Source organism: Helicoverpa zea, chromosome 3, assembly GCF_022581195.2.
Source record: "Helicoverpa zea isolate HzStark_Cry1AcR chromosome 3, ilHelZeax1.1, whole genome shotgun sequence".
Lineage (NCBI taxonomy): Eukaryota > Metazoa > Arthropoda > Insecta > Lepidoptera > Noctuidae > Helicoverpa > Helicoverpa zea.
The window spans coordinates 10,453,401-10,471,729 of NC_061454.1; the positions used below are offsets into that span (position 1 = coordinate 10,453,401).

The 18,329-nt window shown below is 38.2% G+C and overlaps 3 protein-coding genes across 3 annotated transcripts in view; 1 reads left to right on the top strand and 2 right to left on the bottom strand.

Annotated features, from left to right (window-relative positions):
• LOC124646004 (mitoguardin) overlaps window positions 1-18,329 on the bottom strand; it is a 73,137-nt gene that overhangs the window by 12,120 nt on the left and 42,688 nt on the right. The gene's annotated exons all lie outside the window — the stretch shown is intronic.
• LOC124646008 lies at window positions 3,656-5,538 on the bottom strand. The gene has a single exon (XM_047186024.1). It carries the CDS (start codon window positions 5,450-5,452, stop codon window positions 4,526-4,528), a length of 927 nt encoding a protein of 308 aa, XP_047041980.1. The 5' UTR covers window positions 5,453-5,538; the 3' UTR covers window positions 3,656-4,525.
• The window catches only part of LOC124646007 (protein unzipped), a 39,643-nt gene continuing 27,465 nt past the window's right edge, over window positions 6,152-18,329 (top strand). Inside the window, exon 1 of the mRNA XM_047186022.1 lies at window positions 6,152-6,428. The gene's annotated coding sequence lies outside the window, so the exon portion shown is untranslated. The remainder of the gene's footprint in view (window positions 6,429-18,329) is intronic.

An 18,329-nucleotide genomic window follows, 5' to 3' on the forward strand; every position in this document is an offset into this window, starting at 1 on the left:
GCAACCGGTAAAAATCGATCTGAAAAACATTTAAACCGATTTCCCGCCGAGGTCCATTAATCCCAAAAGCGAAGAGTGCATGCATATTTTCATTCATCTTTAGTAGGTAGGTAGTTATTCTAACCAGGGTAGCGCTTTCGTGGTAAGTTTTATTACTTTAAAAAATTCAGTTACAATTTTCGTCGATCTAAAAGAGTTTACCTACTGGCTTCAAATCCATTACTTTTTTTCCTTAACCTTTTTATGAAATTAGTTTCATGCGTAAGTACGTTTTTTCTTGAGTGAATTAGCCATGGTCACCGAGTTCTAAATTTGGCAGAACTTGAAACCAGTTGGGAATTGATATTATAAAGCTAAATATGCATACCTAATTTCAAATTAATTATTACGTTAAGAATCCTATTCTCGTCTAAACCACAATGATTTTAAGATCAATTATTTTTCACCTGTTTATATTGATTTTCAGTTTCACTGGAAATATATCTAGTTATACAGAAAAGTAGGTATGTAGGCACGTACAATTTCTATGTTCTAGGTAGAAAAAAATACCCACACCAGCACACAGTTGGTCTAATTCCACAATTATTTAATCATATCAGCAGACACCAAACTGTCAGGCCCCGACAGCGAAGGTTTTACATGAGAAGGGTAAGCCGCTTTTCTGCGAAACCTTAGCAGGTCAACAAAGTTCTGCTCTTCATTATAATTTCATTGATCACATGCATAAAGAAAGCCTGTTACACTAGGACCTGCTGTAGCTACGTCTAGTAAAAACAAAAAGGCTTGTCGAAAACTTACTCAACGGAAATAGCCGCCCACTTGTCAAATAAACTATACTCTATCCACGGAAGCAAGAGCTAAAAGGTAAACAAAGAATGACAGTTTTTCAAGATTTATTTATTTATTTATTTATTTAGTACACTATGGAGAACTTACAGCTAAACAAAAACAAAATAAAAAAGGAAGTCTTAGTCGATAGAGAGCCAATTAAAAGTCCTCGCTTATAATAACAGCCTAGCAATAACGTGATCACACATCAGTGCAACTTTTTAGAGATAATAATATAAAAAAAAAAAAACAATAGCATTTTAAACATAAAGAGAAAGAAAGAAAGGTAGATCTAAATTTCAAAATAATAAACTAAATCTGGGATACTAAACTACTTGAAGAACTTAAGGCTCAACGACCTTCTGGCTGCCGCCACACTTGTTGAGAAAGGATCCAAATCATGCTGCTTGCAAATCATATTGAAGTGCCTGCCCGCACGCACAACATAACTGTTTTGCCTATAATTCGTGTATGAGTGGGGTACATATATGGGAGGATTAAAACGTAATACTCTACTCGGCACGTTGAATTTAAATTTAGATAACAACTCCGGGCTGTCAATATCATTATGCAATATCTTTAACAGAAACAGACAATCGGCAATATCACGTCGGTCTTTGAGTGGTAATAGATGGTGTTTCTTACAGAGTTGGAGATAATCGACTGAATGATATGTAAGATTTTGACGAAAGCAGAGAAATTTTATGAATCGTCTTTGTATGTTTTCAATGCGGTCAATGTACTTATTGTAATGCGGGTTCCATATCTGAGAAGCATACTCCAGGTGACTCCTAACATAGGTGCAGTATAAAATTTTTAGTGTCTTGACATTTCTAAAGCACTTAGAAACCCGCATTATAAATCCAAGCATTTTATATGCTTTTCCTACAACAGCGTCAATATGAGCTTCAAAAATGAGCTTATTATCATGGTGAACGCCCAGGTCTCGGATAGAATCACACCTTGGCAGAGGTTGGCCCGACAAGGTGTAAGTTGTGACTATTACTGCTCGTTTCCTAGTGTAAGTAATTACTGAACACTTTGATGGATTCAAGTCAAGTTTATTAGTCCGACAGTAGTGTTCAAGACGATATAGGTCAGCCTGCAGTGCTATCCCATCTTCAACCGAAGATATCTTGGCAAACACCTTCATATCGTCAGCAAAACATAATAATTTTGATGATGTCAGGCACAGGTCAATGTCGTTTACATAGATAACGAATAATAATGGACCGAGCAAAGAGCCTTGAGGCACCCCGCTAGGCACAGATACCCAGCTGGACATATAATTATTGAGCACTACCGCTTGCGACCTGTTGTCAATATAAGATGAAAACCACCTCAGGAGGTCTCCTCGAATTCCTATATAGTTAAGCTTCTTAATAAGGGTTTCGTGATCAATTCGATCAAACGCTTTACTATAATCCGTGTAAACGACATCGACCTGCTTACCTTCGTCCATGGCATCGGTGATGAAGTCATTAAATAAAATGAGATTTGAAGTGGTAGATCGTCCTCTCAAAAAACCATGTTGGAATGTGCTAAATGAGTTAGAAAGGGCGGGATATAACTGATTGTAAATAATTCGCTCAAATATTTTAGCAATAATGCACAATTTAGATATGGGTCTATAATTGGTAAGTTCTGATTTAGACCCCTTTTTATGAACGGGTGTAATAAATGCGGCTTTCCAAACTCTGGGGACAACTCCCAAAGAAAGAGATTTGGAAAACAAAATTGAGATAGGTTGGGCAATGGAAGATGCACATTCAATAAGAAGTTTAGATGGTATATTGTCAGGGCCAGTGCCTTTTGACGGGTCCAGCTTGCGAAGTAAATCTGTAACAGTGCCTATCTCAATTTCTATACGACAGATATCAGATGTTGTCGTAACAGTGTCAGAGGAAGGAACCAAAGCTGAATTGGGAGAGTTTGGGCGGGCGGAGTCAAGAAAAGTTGTTAAAAAGTAAGACGAGAAGGCCTCACAAATACGGTCACCAGTAAGTAATAACTCATCGTTATACTTCAATGTACTGGGAATAGAATTCGTTTTATATCGCTTTTTAACAAAGGTCCAGAAGCTTTTCGGGTTATTTTTTATAGATTTCTCCGTTTCATTGAGATAATAGTTATAACACGAGGCTTCCATTGTCTTTACTCTATCGCGCAAGTATTTAAAAGTTAGTTCATCGGAAAGATTACCATAAGTTTTGAATTTCTTAAGATATTTATATTTTTCTCTAATGGTTCTTATGAGTGACACACTATACCAAATTGGGTATGATTTTCTACGTACAAGCTTTTGTGGTATATGCCTATTCTGTAAATCTTTGATGGTTTCCATAAAGTATTCTACTGAATCATCCAAAGACCGCGAAGAAAACTGATGTTCCCAATTAATGGAATCAATCTCATTATTAATTGAATTAAAATCGCCCTTATTGTAAATAAACCGTGACCTAGGTGCCTGGTCAAGTGGAGGTAGTTCGAAGATATCAGTGGTAATTAACAAAGCGGGATGATAGGGATCAATAGTCACTAGAGGGTCGGTGCACTCACTAACAAATGACAGCTTATTTGAGAGGACCAAATCCAACAATTTCCCATACCTGTTGACCACACCATTATATTGTCCAAGATCCAGCATAGATAACTCATCAGCTAACAAACATTCATCACTAGTGGCGGGGTTCACTGGGGCATACGAGTTATTATTGGAAAGAGCCCACGAGATCCCACTCATGTTAAAATCACCCAAAACCAAGAACACCTCGGAAGTATTATTATTCAAAGTCGTGTGGTTCAATTTTGTAAGGAAATTATTAAGTTGATTCGAAAATGAGAAGCCTTTATTTTGTTTACATAAGTACACTGCGCATATATATAAGTTTACATGATCTCGTGAGTTTAGTTTGTTAAGTCGTAAGGTAATCCAGAGATCCTCCGCAGAGGAATGTAGAAACGGTTGCGGGGTGACGCATAACTCTCTGCGTGTCGCAATAACAACACCACCACCACGAGTTTGTCCAGTAACGGAGTAGTTACGATCACGGCGCCACACCATATATCGGTCATCAAACAACTCTGAGTCTGACACACCATCGATTAGCCACGTCTCCGTTAAAACAATAACATCATACGATTTTAATAAGACCTGACGATAAAACGAGTCCGTCTTTGTACGCAATCCGCGTACGTTTTGGTAGTAAATAGTCAATTGCCTACCACTAATAGGTGTCATTTACAACGTAAAACATTATGACAGTATAAGCTTCATTGTAATATAATACCAGCACACATTTAAAAGTAAGATAATAATTAATAACGCATAACAGCAATAAATATTTGAAAAGTGGGTAAAAATATGTTAAAACAGCAACAAAGTACAAATCGAACGACTCAAAGCAGTAAACAACTGAGTGAGCGAGCAAGCACCAATAGGTAACACGCGCAAGCGCAAGAGAGATGAATGCATTAGCATGCGTTGGACCCCGAAGACAAACAGGCCAGTAGAGAAAACAATGTAAGCTCATTAGCGACACAGAGGCGTTCAACCTTTTAACATTAACAAAGAGAACTTTAGTGCACGAACTTAAACGTATTATAAAACTAAAATAAATGAATTTAAGATAACTATTAAGGCTAATTAATCTAACATGCATACAATAAGTTTTAAATATTAGTTTATTACAGCGGACTAAATAATTTTGTTTAAATCCGTTTCTCTGCGAACAATAAAGGGTTTACAATTGACATCCTTGCGCACATGTATTTTACCATGTTTGACCCATACGAATTCGTAACATTTGTCCTTAGCAGTAGATTTAGTTTTATTCAAAAGCATTTTTGACTCGACACTTAAATGGTCATTTACATAAATTCGTTGAGGTGCTCCCTGGAAACCCAGATCCGCAGTGGACAAATCCTTAACGGCACGCGCTGCTGCAACAAAGTCCTCTTTTACATACCGGTTCAGGAAACTCACTACCAGCAATTTGTCCTTAGATTTCCGAATAGGCACTCTAGAGATATAGTTGATCAGGGTTTTGTCACAACTGTACTTAATTTTGCGACAGATAGAGTCCACCACCAAGAATAAATTCTCGTCCTTCTTAAGAGGAATCCCCTTAATCTCCACGTTGTTAAGCCGGGATCGTTGGTCGTGCGATGAAAGTTCCAGCTTAGTTGAGGCAACTTCAGCTTGCAGCGAAGACACAGTATCCTGAAGCTTCCCCAGCTGAGAGGCTTTTGCCTCGAGAGCACCAATCCGACTGTCGAAGTCATCCAGCCGGCTACTAGAGAAGTCATAGCTTTTCTTAAGCTCAGACAATTCTTCCTTGATAGACCTAAGGTCATGGATTAATGACGGCAGATCCAGTAACTGCCGCTTCATATCCCGTACTTCACTAAGAATTGTGTCCAGTGAAGCAGGCGGTTGTGGCGAAAGTAACACCGGGGACGGTGCTCTGCAGCCAGGACATTTCCATTGAGCTCTGCGATCCACACCCAATCTCCTCCATCCAACTTCGGAAACGTTAGCACAAGAGAAATCCAGATGTTTCCTGCAACTCGCACACTGAACCCCATCGTTAAACTGGTCATTGCACACCGCACAAGTTTTCATCTTTGTTAGCTTAGTTAAGTTACGGAAACGAAAAAAGGTTGACGATCTATTTATTTGAGCGCAACACTTTAACACGTACTGCGCTAATGCGTGTTCACACGGGTGTGAAGATGGCGGTATAACCCGACCGATGACAAAACGTCACATTTTTGTGTAAAATGTTCGCAGTATCTGTGATTTTGTCATCGGTCGGGTTATACCGCCATCTTGAAAAAGTGTCATTCTTTGTTTACCTTTTAGCTCTTGCTTCCGTGGATAGGGTATAGAAATTAAAGAAGAGCCGGCGCCAAGCGATCGGCACCACGTAACACCAAGTAGATAGGTAGGCTTAGTTTTAAGACACGAACAAAATAAAAGTATCAATGAGAAAATGCGACGTTGGAAAATATTTATTTTAAATTAAAATTATATAAAACGACAATAAAGATTCCACACCAAACTGTCCTAAACAAAGAGAATACTTCAGTTTGGAGGTTTGGTTCTCTGACATAATTTCTTAAATTCCCAATTAACAACCAACGTAAACTTCTGCATGTAGGTAGTAATAATGCATTTGATAGAAAGAATGGGCAGTTTAAAGATAATCAGTGCGTCAGTGCCGCTGGTGGACACAAACGTTCGGTGCAGCACCGCTCGGTTGGCGCGGTGCGGCCGCGGGGTGTCGCGAGCGTCATTCGAGCATGGTCTCTCCCGCCGGCCTCCGCCCGCCAAACCCGCCAGTCTTTCCGAGACACCGCACTGCGGCGGTGTGCCCTATCGCTAAAGCTCCGTACTATCACCGTGCTAAATCTATCCGAGGCGTTCCATTCTGATCGTCAACTACTAAAACTGTGGATTGACATCCATCTATTGACTGCAAAGTGAATGATAAATTGTTACAGTGTTGTGTATGAAAAAGCGCGATTTCTGTGAGTTTTCTTAAAGGCTTCGCTGCTACTCCTGGCTATATTGACGCCGATTTGTATCGTTCTGACAGGTAAGACAAGAGTCTAATTAATTGGATTTCTAATAAAACTTCTACTGATAACAACATTGCGTTTTTCTGAAAGTTAATTTTTTGGTTAGTTAATTTTAAAATTATCATTGTTTCATAATTTTTAGGGACCCAACCTTTATAATTCTGTTTAAAAACATTTTTGTCTACCCATGTTGTTTTCTATGAATATAAGAAGTGATATATTCGTCTTTTTGTGTGCAAGGGTACAATTTCTAAAGCTATCGACACTACACTTAAGATTATGAATCGCAGAACACTAGGAGGTCTCAACCGCTCTGAGCATTCTCTGGAACGTGAGCACTCAGAGGAGAATCTCCTGACACGTTTCTTGAAAACCGGTTCACTCGGATACACGACTTATGCAATCGTAACTCTAATCGACTGAACAATGTCCAAAAACATTTGAAAGTGTATTCGGAGGATTGGAAGATATGTGTCTGTGATAAATGAACTACCGGGAAGATTCCTGGAACGTTGATTTATCAGTCTTGGATAAATACGGCACACCATTAATTTGAAAGCTAATTTAATATAAATAGTGGTAATAGTTTTGACAATACATATAACTACACATGTAATGGAACGAAAACTACAATTAGAAATTACGAAGGAACGCCAATAAGTAACATCTTCATACAAATACATTTGTTTAAATTATTAGTGTGATCATATTTTTAGAAATTGATCTCATCGTTATATTCGTACATTTCGTTTTGATAACATCGCAGCGTTTATAAGACGCGGTTTGTTATCAGAGTGCAGAATCGTTTAAACATCTGCTAGGGGCAGACGACACTGAAGGTGTATTGTCACTATTGTTATTCTACATCGTAAGCTGCAGCTGCGGTTCCACGTGGATACTGTCAATACAAATAATGTGCTGACACAATTGCTGGAATTCACATTGTGTTGAAATCCAGCAAGCAGATTTCACAGAATCACCTTTCTTACCTTTCAGAGATTTGATGTAGTTTTTTTCGTTACATCTACACCCATTCATAAAATTCTCGTTTTAGGTTCTTTTCCAGATAGTAATTCTATTCCCCTAGACTAATTTCTAGGCCGTATGATGCAAGCAATTGTAAACATAGCAACAGATTCTAATGTTTCGATTGTTGAACCCTCTGTTGTTGCGAGCGGCGGCACCGACCAATTGGCGTCGTCGTATCGATCTGCGAGTCCATTCTAACGACTACGTCATCGGGACACTATGCAAACTAACTTAAAACACCGAAACGGCTCTAAACTTTTTTGAAGCTTCCCTGATTTGAGTTGCCATTAGATCAAAGAATAAAAAAGTTCTTGTGAATTTTCTTTGCAAAACGTGATTACCATACATAGGACGATTGTTAATAAGACGATGCCTCGGGAGAAGTCTCGCTAAATTGCCTTCATCGAGTCGCCTCCGCTCCTAGTTGGCCATTTCCGTATGCTCAAACAACTTGCTGCTGGCTAGGCTATGCATCGAAACTGCACTGTTTTATTAATTTAGTAGTCTGGTTAAAAAGTATATCCTATGAAAATAACTACATACATTTAAGCTTATCAGTGTTGCTTCCAATGGATCGTCACAATTTAGTCGCCCCAATTTGGTTTTAGACCCGCGTAAGTAAGCATATAAGATTATTCAGAATTATTTCTCGGTCTCCGTTAATTCAAATTTAATATTCTGGATGCTAAATCACAGTTATGAAATTTACATCGGGATAAATCCATGGGTGCCACAGCTTGGCTGCCCTACTTAGTCGGCTGTAGGCGTCGCGGAGACATTTTGCGACGCAATAAGTAGGCGAGTTCTCGGCTGGAAAATTGCTCCAATTTTTAGGGTGGAAACCACCCCGTAACATAATCAGCTAAATTGCCCAGACAAGGAAGAACTGTCGGGGATGGTGGTAAAATATAAATATTAGACACTATCACTTCGATCAAGAATTAGCACTTATCATAACCGGAGATGATGGCTATCATTTTGTTTCCATATTTACTAACAGGCAAAGTAGTTTTAGATTATCTTTAAAACTGAGCAAGAAAAAATCAAATCAGATCAATTTAGTAGGTGAATTTTTGTGTAACTTGAGCTTCCCTTCCATAGCGCTAGCACTACTATAGATAGCGTGTTTTAACTACTCACGATCTAAAAAAATGGATCACTTTCACGATATTTATAAACAATTAGACGATTGTATAGAGAGGTTCGTGCTTTGTTTTGATATTATTATTTCTTCATTGGCCCTATCTAAGATATGTTTATGTACGTGACATCATTACTATAACTAGCGAAATATGGTTCAGTCAAACTACACAAAGGGTGTTCTTTTTTCACGTTTAAGGAAAAGAATGGAAGCTTCTTGTCATAATTTCCAAGCGCCCCTTCTTCTACCACAACGACTTAACATTTTGCTTCCTAGTGTCATAATTGGAGATTTCCCGCTATGTAAGTCGCGTCCAGTGAGTGCAGAGTTGACATAACAATCAACGAGGTCACGACACTAACGAAGGGCTTGGGGTCTAGTAGGTGGAAGTGGTTGATAAGGGGCTGAACGGAGGGCGATTCTGGTATTCGTATGCAGGCCGCGCGGTGGCGGCGCGATCGATACGCGCCCGCGCGACGCCTCCCCTGCGATACGACTCACAAGTCTGCTACAACTAAATAAAATACACCTACTTGAGCTTATTAAAATTCTTTAAGACAATCAGTTACCAAATCACTGGTTTTGATGAACGCTTTTCCCGAAGCGGAGACTCAAAGCTTTGCCAAGTTCACGATCCTTTTGATGTTTCTTATAATAACGGAGAGTGATAGGTGCTGCTAATCTCCTGATTGCAGGGCATCGCTCTACGTGACGCCTACTTAATGACCCAAGATGAGTTGTACTCCCTTCAGTTTAGGCTGTGAATTCTAAAACGAGCATTCAAGCAATAGCATGATAATAGTATATGTAGTTTAATATAATGCTACATAAACAATTTGTTTAGAAATCATTTTTAAGCAATTTGTTTCTCTGCTAGCAATTGATATGAAAATTCGGCAAAGTTTTATCTGCAATTATTTCACCATCAAAGCGCGATGAACTGAACAAGTGTTCTAAAGATAAGAAAATGACATCATCAACGGCCAAGGGAACGACCAAGGGAGAGAATAAAAAAAACTGTTGACATGAGGTAACCGATCAGTGAGGCGTAGAACACGCTCGGCCGGTGACCGCGTGGCCCTGATCTTGACGGAACAAGCTCGCTGATGACCTTCCGTGACCGTGCAAGATGTCGACCAACTAATACCTAAAATTAATACCATCAACGAAAAATTCAATACACTAAAACCAAGTCTTCATGACCACTTTTGTCACAGGATCATAAAAAGGTATGGTAACTTGTTAACAGGTCGGAGTACCTTAATCGTGATTTATTAGTCGCCGTAAATGGTGAAGCTAGCTTATTAAATGATTCACATAACAAAGAATGTGGGTGTTCAGTGCCATGGAGTAGGATCGAGGTTGTTTGCCATGATATAACCGCACGTATTTCCTGTATAATTCCTTATTCTAGCAGTAAATATGTATAATAGAGTAAACAGAAATCCAATACAGTGAATTTGAGCTCAGAATCTCTCCCCCTAGAAGGGGTCTCCCTTTTTGTGTGGAATGCGCTAACTACTTACTAATAGCTTTAATGCACTTCCAATAGCAGTCGGACGTATATCGAGGGGAGCTATCAATAAAGGGCGTTTATTATACATAGCTGGCGTGTATCTATTGCCTCAAATATTTCAATAAGTGAGCAAAGTTTACACTATTTGTTAGTAGTATTCGGTATTCAGACGAACGGACACCGCCGGGTTTACGTACATACCTAAGACAATGCTCATGCAGCATTTAATCTAACCTCTAATATGCGCAATTAGCCGTAACAATCATTGCCTAAGTGTTAATTAGGAATTTACTCGATAGGGTATACATAACTACACGGTCACTAGTACGAATCAATGAATTTCAATTAGCAGATGGACAGGAGTGCGGCTACGTCATCGTCATAACTGAACAAGTCCGCATTGCACAAACATTGTACGCATTGCGAGTTGTTAGTTGATATTGCATACCCGCATGCTTTCACCTACAAATGTACTCAGACTAATTTGTATCTATGTACATACGGGCAATTTGTCTGCCTAAATTAGGTTAGACTCTGCGAAACATCGCAATTGGTAGCAGCCATGTCACGATGACAATCCTCAAATCATGATCTAATGTAATAAACTTCGCGCTAAAATTGATTTTATTTGTAGCAAAATCATCATATTTGTTCCTTATAAAGCAGAATAACACCAATAGATCTCTGCGTGGGTACCTGGATGCGTTCTATTATAACTTTTTTTTTTGTAATGGCCTTTGCTCCCCATTTCGGACGACCCTTTGGACGAACAATGATTTGAGTGAGGGGAGCGAAATGCAGCTGCACCTTTTCTTTTAAACCATATTCTTCTAATGCTCTCTGAAGGAAGGAACTGGGTCGCGAAATGAGGCCAATTGTATTTTCTCCGATAAAACTAGGTACACAATGCATTTATCCTTCGATTTCCTTGGCCGTAATTTCAAACAGCTATAAACTAACTTACTGTGGAAAAAAGTCATGAATGTTTTTTTTGCTGGGATTTCTTTGCTTACCAACTTAGTATGATGAAAGTTGATTGAGACAGTTTCACAGCATCGCAAAAAGTGGTTGAGATGCGTCTGCTTCTAACTTATATGATGCAACGTGAAACGCAATGTAGTCCCCATTCTGTAAGTGTGCAACTTTTTCCTAAGGCGCCAGACGGTGGCGACACCTCGCTGTCACTACATTTTCTACTTTATGAATAGTGTTAATTTTCTGAGCTTCGATTAACTTTGTACAGTTACCGGCACGGATATTGGGCTCTCGGAGGAAGAGTGGGGATCGCTTTGCGCACCCGTACGTATAAGGCAATAAGGCAGTAAATCGCTTCTGCGCAGGTGAAGGTCAGGGCTCAATATCCGTGCCGATAACTGTAACTTATGGGTATGTTATAACAATCAAAGAATTGTATAACATCGTTATGAATTATAAGAGTGGGTGTAGAAACGTGATGTTATTTTACTTGTTCTGAGTGCTTTCTGCGAAACGTCGGCATAGTGCGAGACGAGGTTCGAGTTCATGGCCACTGGAACAATCGATTGGCGAGATTTGTGAGCGAGCTACGTGCGTACCAGGCTCCAGTAGCCGAACGTTAGCTGCCTGCCTAACCTTGATTTAGTAAAAAAACAAATGCCATACATCTCTGCATTACGCATACTAATAAAAAAACAAATATAAAAGACTGATTAAAATTAACGCAATACGATAAATAAAAAATTCTACTTAGTAAAGATAAATTCCAACAATTTGACGAATGAGACCGCATAGGAAATGGACAGGAAAAAGATATTCAAAGAATCACTAAAGATTTTTTTTTATATAAAACTAACTCTGTATCTATCACAATGTTTAAAAATACTGAATTACAAAGCATTGTTGCTGAATACAATGAAGTACAAATATGCAACACAAATGTGGAATATTCAGGAATGTTGTGGAACAATACAATTTCAGAATGCATGATGTGTTTTAGTGCACCGCAAACATTCTCGTTGCTATAGCGAACGCGAAGAGAGGTGTTATTAAGTTGTCCCGACCGCATTAACGAAGCTCGGTAAAATTAATTACTTACATTGAACCAACAAGCGGTTATCGCGGTCACTGCGAGGAAATTAAATGAACACGCGCGGACGCATCTTAGTGGTCTTTGCTCTCTACGTATTAGAATGCACGATTTTTCGTCAATTTCACACTTTTCAACCTACCTGTTTTTCAGACGACTAAAAACTTCAACAAAGTTTCGTTTAATTATTTGTATGGGCCGAAGATATTGCCTACAAAAACCGTGAAATGATAAGCATGCATAATTAAATTACTCAATTCCCCGTAAACTTCGACAGTAATTAATTATTTCGGCGGCATCTACTTGGAATTCTCCGCATGATCGGAGGTGGCAGGTGTCGGCAGTTTAAACAATGTCAAGTATCGGCTATCCCTAGCTTCCGGCGCGTGCGCAACCACGTGTTCTGTCCACGCATAATTACAAATACGTTATAGCTCTTTTATTGTCATGTTATTGCATCTAGACGATATGTTAATCGGTGTACCCTCTCCAAAAGGCGTTAGAGTGCCTCTAGAATAATTTATAGCCACTTGAACCGATCCTTTTTGGTGATACAACGATTTATTCTTCGTGATTGATAATTGGGTTGTAAAGTTTGGACTACAATGGCACCCGCACCACGTAATCCGGCTCTCACCGGCTATAATTTAATATCCGCCCGAAAATAATCCCATTTCCTCAGTATACCACTAATGCTGTATAATTTCCTTGACATTGTTGAAATTATACTTTTGTAGAATTGTACGAATTCCCATACTTATGCACACACGTGCAATTTGCCAATTATCTACTTAGACAAATAAAAACTCTAGTTAATACATAGTCATGTACATAGATTTGTAGGTAAAGCTACATAAGTAGTAAGGAAGATATCAAATCAACATCAGAGACTGGTCGAAATGTCCGACGTAAAACGTTTCCCATGTTCATCTTGTGATGGATCATGCAAAGCAAATGATTTATAGGCTTGCCACTGAAAAATGTAAATGGGAAGCTGGGCGGTTAAACCGTTATATTTAATACAGAATATGTAACTGTTGAAGATACGTAATGTAAACTTTTTGCTAGCGTGAAGTTATGGAATAACAAATGATTATTGTAATATGTGATGACAAATGAAGCAGAAAAATATGTTCGTCGATCGACGTGGCTACTGAGCTCATTCATAAACATTTTCGTGTCAACAGAATGTTGTCGCAGAATATAGTGAGCATTATTATAGAGAGACAAGGAACATTTGTTAAGTTGATTTACGAACATTTCTGAATAATCGAATTTGATAAGAGCCTTCTAAAAATATCTCCGTAAAACCAGTATCACTGAGAAAATGAATAGGTATCCATTGAGTGAGGCTCAAGGACGCACTGACGCACATTTCTCGTCCGAGGCCAGAGGGAAGGTCTCGCCCGGGGTAGTGGCTGCTGTCCTTGGTTTTCTTTCAAGGCTGACTGAAGGTTGCGATCCTTTCATATTTTCATTGAACCACACCTCAATTTACATATGGTTAACGAATTTTTATGAAACTAAGTTTTGGCAATGAAGAAATCGATACATAAACGGTTATCCAATATGTATGTTATATGGACCCCTTTACACTCATAGCTTTCTAATTCATAATAAATGCAAAATTAGTTTCATTTGAATTCGGGGACCCATTGCGTTTACGGACATACATTTCCGGTGGGAGGTCTCTTTTAAAGGGCGCACTGTACGCTAATGGTTAAACATTATTTGAAATATTGTTTAAATTGAAATGTATGAAATGTGTAATGTTATTATTTAAATAACACTCTAAAAGCTGCTGAATAAACACAGCAGCTAATGACATCATAAACATTTACTGCGTGATTTAACAACTGCCCAGTAATTTATAAATTTCTGAAATTACTAATAAAAATCATGACTCGAATTCCAGTTTGAATTGCACTGAACAATGGGGTTTATACAGATTCATGTAACAATGCGTAAGGGCATGAATGACATATTACCTCACAATAGGCCGTTTGGTTGTAAATATTAAAGCAAAACAAACAATCTGAAACCTTCCATTAAGAATGCACAAAGGAATATAACCGGTGGAGTATTAAAGCAGACAATGCGCCGGTAACGGGACAAGGCACTAATTGTGAAGCGAGAACCGAAGTCTTCCGTTACCCGCTGCACTGTCGACGCCGCACCACAAACGTCTCCCGGGAACAACTATCATAACCGAACGTCACTTGACAGGCCTATAGATAACAAAACGAGCAACGATGGACCAGAATAACAAATGAAAAGGTATTTTTTTATACAGAGCGGGGTAAATCGTGAACGTGAAACGTTTTTAAAACATGACAAAGCCGCAATTCGTTCCACGTAGCCGATGTAAAAAACGAGCAGTTTAATTTCGCTATAGTGCTCAAGTTTTTAGCCAAGTGCTTTTCTGTTATTCATAGTCAGGCTCCAGACAGCGAACACTAAATTATAACGGTACATGATTTTGAATTCACGGTGTCACGAAGCCGACGAGATACTATTGTGTGATGGAAGCTCTCGTATTGATGAAAATTCCTGTTGCTTTAAAATAAGTATTAGAAATGCCAACAGGGGACCTAGTTTAAAAGCAGTGTTATATTATTCTGATCAAGTAATATAACATAAGTAAGACATTATTATGTAGAGAATGTATTAATATAATAAGACGTATGTAGTTCGCGGTGAACGTGCTGAGACTGACGAAGAAATTGTTTATCATAATAGCTGGTCACGAACTCGGAACAGTCGGGACACACGCACGTCCTCACTACGTTGCGATATCTCAGTAGATAATAATCAGTATTAGTTTATTGTGAAATAATTTCATGATTTTGTAATGCTGACCTAACATGTATTCCAAGATAAGAAAACTATATTTTTTTATACTTTTGAGGTAATTTTCTTAAAAGTCCTCAAAATAAAACTCTCAACAATATTTTTTATAAACAAAATGTACTCAAACCAAAATTTGGGTTCCATCATTATTACCTTCCTAAAAAGCATTCACTCAAAAGATTGTTTATTTCTCTTGAGAATTAAAGCCGTCATTTTTGTAAGAGAAGCACTCAAGCACTCGACGAATTGATTCCAGAGAGCTTGAAGCTGAACGTAGCTTTAAAGTTTACCAATAAATAAACACAGGTGCTTATATTAGTTGAAGGAAATTAGATAATTAGTTTGAGCAATTTAGAGTCAAAATATTGTGCTTCGTGCTATACTAGACTGTGTAAGTATGAGCATACAGAAGTCTAAACAGAAGTGGCAGGCAGGCAGCGTTGCGACATCTTCACAGGAGACATGTTGAACAAGCACTCCACTCGACTTGTAGTTGAAGCTACCACACGTAACTTGACTAGAGAGTGCTCCAGTCTATGGTAAACTTTGTTCTTTGTTGGAGAACAAAGCGCGCGAACGAATGTTTGTTTACAATGAATCGACCAAATCATCGAATCTATTTTTACAGACACATTTAATGTACTGCTGACTATGATATCAGTCACAATTATTATGAAACCCTTGTCAAAGTGGGTAAAGTTATATATTTATTCAAGCTTTGGTCGTAAAATCACTTCACTTGAACTTCGAGAGCCTAGTCGCACGCAGTCCATCGTCTGTGGCCATAAACTGTACAATTTTATTGCTATTACCCGTCATAACAAAAGCTTGTCATTATTATATCGAACCTCTATGTACTTATCAGCCTTATTTGAATTGATTTAAATGTGTTTCTAAATAATTTTTACTGCATATCAATTGCATTCTCAACCAGATTAAATGTGTCTGCAGACTCGTGTTATGTGATAGTGGCAAAAACGACTTTAAAATAAAATATTATTTTATTTAAGATTTGATTACAAGTTTAACAATAGAATGTCGGAATAGAACTGACTTACTTTAACTTAAGGGCACGTATTTATATGAAGAAATCAATGGAAAAGTAAATAACAACTTAAATAATCACTATTGGCTAATTACTTAATAACATCCTTTGAGAACAGTAAATAGTTGTAACCTAAATGAGGTACATGAGATATTAATAATACATTATACAAATCGTTAGTAAAATAGAGTTCAAAGATTGAAAGATAAATAAAGTAAACAATATTGACAATGTAAAAATAAAGTACAAGTAGGTATATGAGAAGAAAAGGTAAATAAGCACATAGGAAGGAATGTTATATTATATAACACCTCCCCGCCTAGAATAAAGATTGGGCGTTAGCGCCGAATCTTTTTGGAGTGGAGGAATTGTCGTCGCTGTCGTCTTCGGAGATACATGACGTTGTGGTTTGGTTCAACGTGGTCATCGGGATGTTCTGAATGTGACGTGTTGATCGATGTCGTCGTGATGTTCTTCCGAAGCAGTTGTTGAAGATCTGGATGCAGTGGTTGTCATCGTTATTGCGATCAAAGTTATTTGCAACTCTTAGACATCTTCTGAATAATTTATACATCAAAAATGATAGCATGAGGGTTCCTGTTGTGAAGTAGAACCAAGAAAATCTATTCTGGTGTCGTTGGATGAAGGGTTTCTGTTTCATCTGCTGGATTTCTTCGTTATGTTTATCTAGTTGATGTTTGAGGTTGTTGAGTGAGTCTAGTGGAGTTTCGTTGATTGAGATAGGTAGAAGGTTTGGAAAATGATGATCTTCAGTTTCTTCGAAGCAATCTTCAGTTCTGATGTCAGGAACTATAATCGGGAATGTGATGTTGTCTTCCTTGCTTTGGTGTGCTGACAGCGTACTGTATCCCGTGTGAAGTTTACAGTTTGTTTCAAGGGTAATAATTCCTGATCCGTAGATGTTGTGATGCGAGACTTGATTGTTGCATTGAAGGATGCACTGTGTTGCGTTACTGAGGATGTAGAGCCATCTGTTGTTTTCCAAGCGTTGGAATGTGTTGATTTGTGCAGCGAAGGTTGTAGTTGTACAGATGGTGGGGATGTCGTTCGAGACACTGAGTAGGATTTGTAGCTCACAAACAGGGCGTGTATCAGAGTTGTAGACGATGATATCTCGGCACACGCTTCTTCTTTCAGCGTATGTCTTGCAATTGTCCAAGGAGCTCGTGGATACGTAGTGTTCACCACTAGGGTTTGTGGCCAAATACTTATGCTCTGGTAGGATGGTGGTATAGAGAGAGGAATTGGGATGTTGGATAGGGATTGAATAGATATGGTAGAGTTTAAAAGATTCAGGTTTAATGAGTGGGAAATCTAATATATAAACTAATCTGTTTGAGTACACGTAAGCAGAGAGTTGAGACGAATCTAGGATTTTATTGATGTTGTCGATGGTAACAGGACTAACTAATTGTTTATTAGATCTAGCGTGGTTGGATAAGAGAAGATTTTTATATAATTTATTAAGAGAAATGATTGAATGATGAATTATGTTTGATTTTGCAAATAAAATACTCGAGAGGCAATCGTCAATCTCGTTTTCGAGATTGGTAACCGATTCTAGTATTAAAATTGAGATTGATGAGATATCTTCCGTAATTTTTAAATCGAAAATAGTTTTAGAAGTACTGTTAAGGTATTGATTTAAACGATCAATGTTTTCATTTATGACCTGTTCATCATAAGAGATTTTAAATATCGTTTCGTTGAAATTCCTAATAGTACTAGAAGTTATTTGGATTTGTTTCTGCATTAAAGAGGTGAGATCGAGTTCACGTTTCTCAAGCATATCGATACATTCGTCATAATGTTTCGCGTCTTTGGCATCTGGAGTGCCGATGAGGTATTTCAACAACGAACTAAGCCCATCTAAAAGTTCTCTTTTCTGTCTAGAATTCTTACCTAAGTAAATATTTAGTTCGGAGAGTCTGTTATCTATTTTATCGAGGTTAGTCTTAAGATACGATTTAGTGGATAGAACATTAGGAAAAGCGGGATATTTTACATAAAATTGTTGGAATCTAGAAGCTAGACGTTTTAAGGATTCATGAGCAATAAATAGTGGTTTAAGATCACGGTAAACGATGAGTTTCCATGAGTCATCAGATATGGTGATAGAGCCTTCTTCTTTATAAAATAATCCGGCATGCGTAGGCAGCGGTTGAGTTAGATTGGCAACGATTCCCGTGGTTGCCCTGAAAGCGACAGAATTTGATTTATGTTAGATTGCGAATTAACCTTACGTTTACTT

What these genes read in the sequence shown, in the direction of transcription:
- LOC124646008 (XM_047186024.1), bottom strand. Translation starts at nt 5,452, where the DNA reads ATGAAAACTTGTGCGGTGTGCAATGACCAGTTTAACGATGGGGTTCAG.